The 1,494-nt window shown below is 55.2% G+C and overlaps 1 protein-coding gene across 1 annotated transcript in view; it reads left to right on the top strand.

Annotated features, from left to right (window-relative positions):
* FAM83E (family with sequence similarity 83 member E) overlaps positions 1 to 1,494 on the top strand; it is a 21,425-nt gene that overhangs the window by 2,787 nt on the left and 17,144 nt on the right. Inside the window, exon 2 of the mRNA XM_007958113.1 lies at positions 1,257 to 1,477. Coding sequence (XP_007956304.1) covers positions 1,257 to 1,477 — 221 coding nt within the window. The remainder of the gene's footprint in view (positions 1 to 1,256; positions 1,478 to 1,494) is intronic.

The raw sequence follows: 1,494 nt of genomic DNA, 5'->3' as shown, positions 1-1,494 counted from the left end.
TCCGACTCAACAGCACGTAACAACACCAACAACAGGGACCTCCCCGCCACTGCTTACAGGATCCAGGCCCTCAGCAGCCCCAGTCCCCAGAGTCCTCCTTGGTGACAGCACAGGCAGCCCTCCCACCCCAGCCTCCAGTGCCTCCTGGGGAATCAGACAGCCAGTGACCCAGGGCACCCTACAGAAGCCCACTGACCCCTGGAGTCGGCTGTCGCTTACGTCTGAACTCATGTCACAGCTCAGGGAGCACAGTTCTCGCTGTAGACATGTGCTGCGTGCTGACAGTTTTCCAGCAGCTTAGGCTTGGGTGTCTTGAGGGACAGAGTCCCTGAGTGGTCCAAATGGTTAATACACCCGGCTGCTGACTACAGGGTTGGCAGTTCGAGTCTACCCAGTGGCACTTCGGAAGACAGGTCTGGCAGTCTACATCTATAAAACCCCCCAAAGCAAAAAAAAAAAAAAAAAACTCACTGCCGTCGGGTTGGATCCTACTCACAGCAACCCCTCCTTGGGTTTCCGAGGCAGTATCACTACGGAAGTAGATTGCCCAGCCTTCCTCCCAAGGAGTAGCTGGTGGGTTTGAACTGCTAGCCCTCTGGTTAGCAGTCACATGCCTTAGGCACTAGTCCGCCAGAGCTCCCTCTATAAAAACTAGCTATTAAAAAGCTCCATAGAGCACAATTCTAATCGGACACACCTGGGAACACCATGGTCAGAATCCACTTGGCAACTGGTTAACTGGTCTTTTTTTTTTTTTTTTTTTTAGTTTTTATTATGATTTGGGTGAAAGTTTATAGCAAAAATTCACTTTCCATACAGCAGCTCTTGTACACTTTGTCTCATGACATTGACTGCAGTTTCCCACAATGCAACAGCTCCCCTCCCACTTCCGCCCCATAGTCACCTCTTCCCTGTGTCCATCCCTCCGTGCACTCCTGCCCCCTGAGCTGTCTCCCTGTGCACACACAGCCCTTCTTTCTCCCATGATTGTTCTCTCCAAGGAGTGTATCTACCTGATGGAAATGTGGTTAACTGGTCTTAAAGGAGGCTCTGTCTCCCTCATTCCCACACAAATACTGTTGTAACAGCAGTCCCTTCTCCCATAGGAGTTCTGGGGTCCCCTTGGATATCCCATGAGGGACAGGCTCTCTAACTCACAGCCCCCAGCATCTCACTCCTCCAGGCCTCTGCTGCCCCGCCCCGCCCTCTGATGTCCCCCAAGCCTGGCTCCACCGCAGCCCCCTTCCCGCCCCTAGCTGGTGGCTATTGTCATGGATGTGTTCACTGACCCTGACCTGCTTTTGGAGCTGGTGGACGCCGCCACGCGCCGCTGGGTCCCTGTCTACCTGCTCCTGGATGGCCAGCAGCTGCCTGCCTTCCTGGCTCTGACCCAGCAGCTGGGCATAAACCCCTGGGCCACTGAGGTAGGCACTGGCCAGCGTCCCTTCCCGTGGGGCTGGGGGCAGCAGGGGCAGGGGGAACCCTCCGCAGGGT

Source organism: Orycteropus afer, unplaced genomic scaffold, assembly GCF_000298275.1.
Source record: "Orycteropus afer afer isolate SDZICR_OR568_19922 unplaced genomic scaffold, OryAfe1.0 scaffold00854, whole genome shotgun sequence".
Taxonomy (NCBI): Eukaryota; Metazoa; Chordata; class Mammalia; order Tubulidentata; family Orycteropodidae; genus Orycteropus; species Orycteropus afer.
Note: the sequence above shows the minus strand (reverse complement) of the source record. Positions and strands in the feature narration are given on the sequence as shown.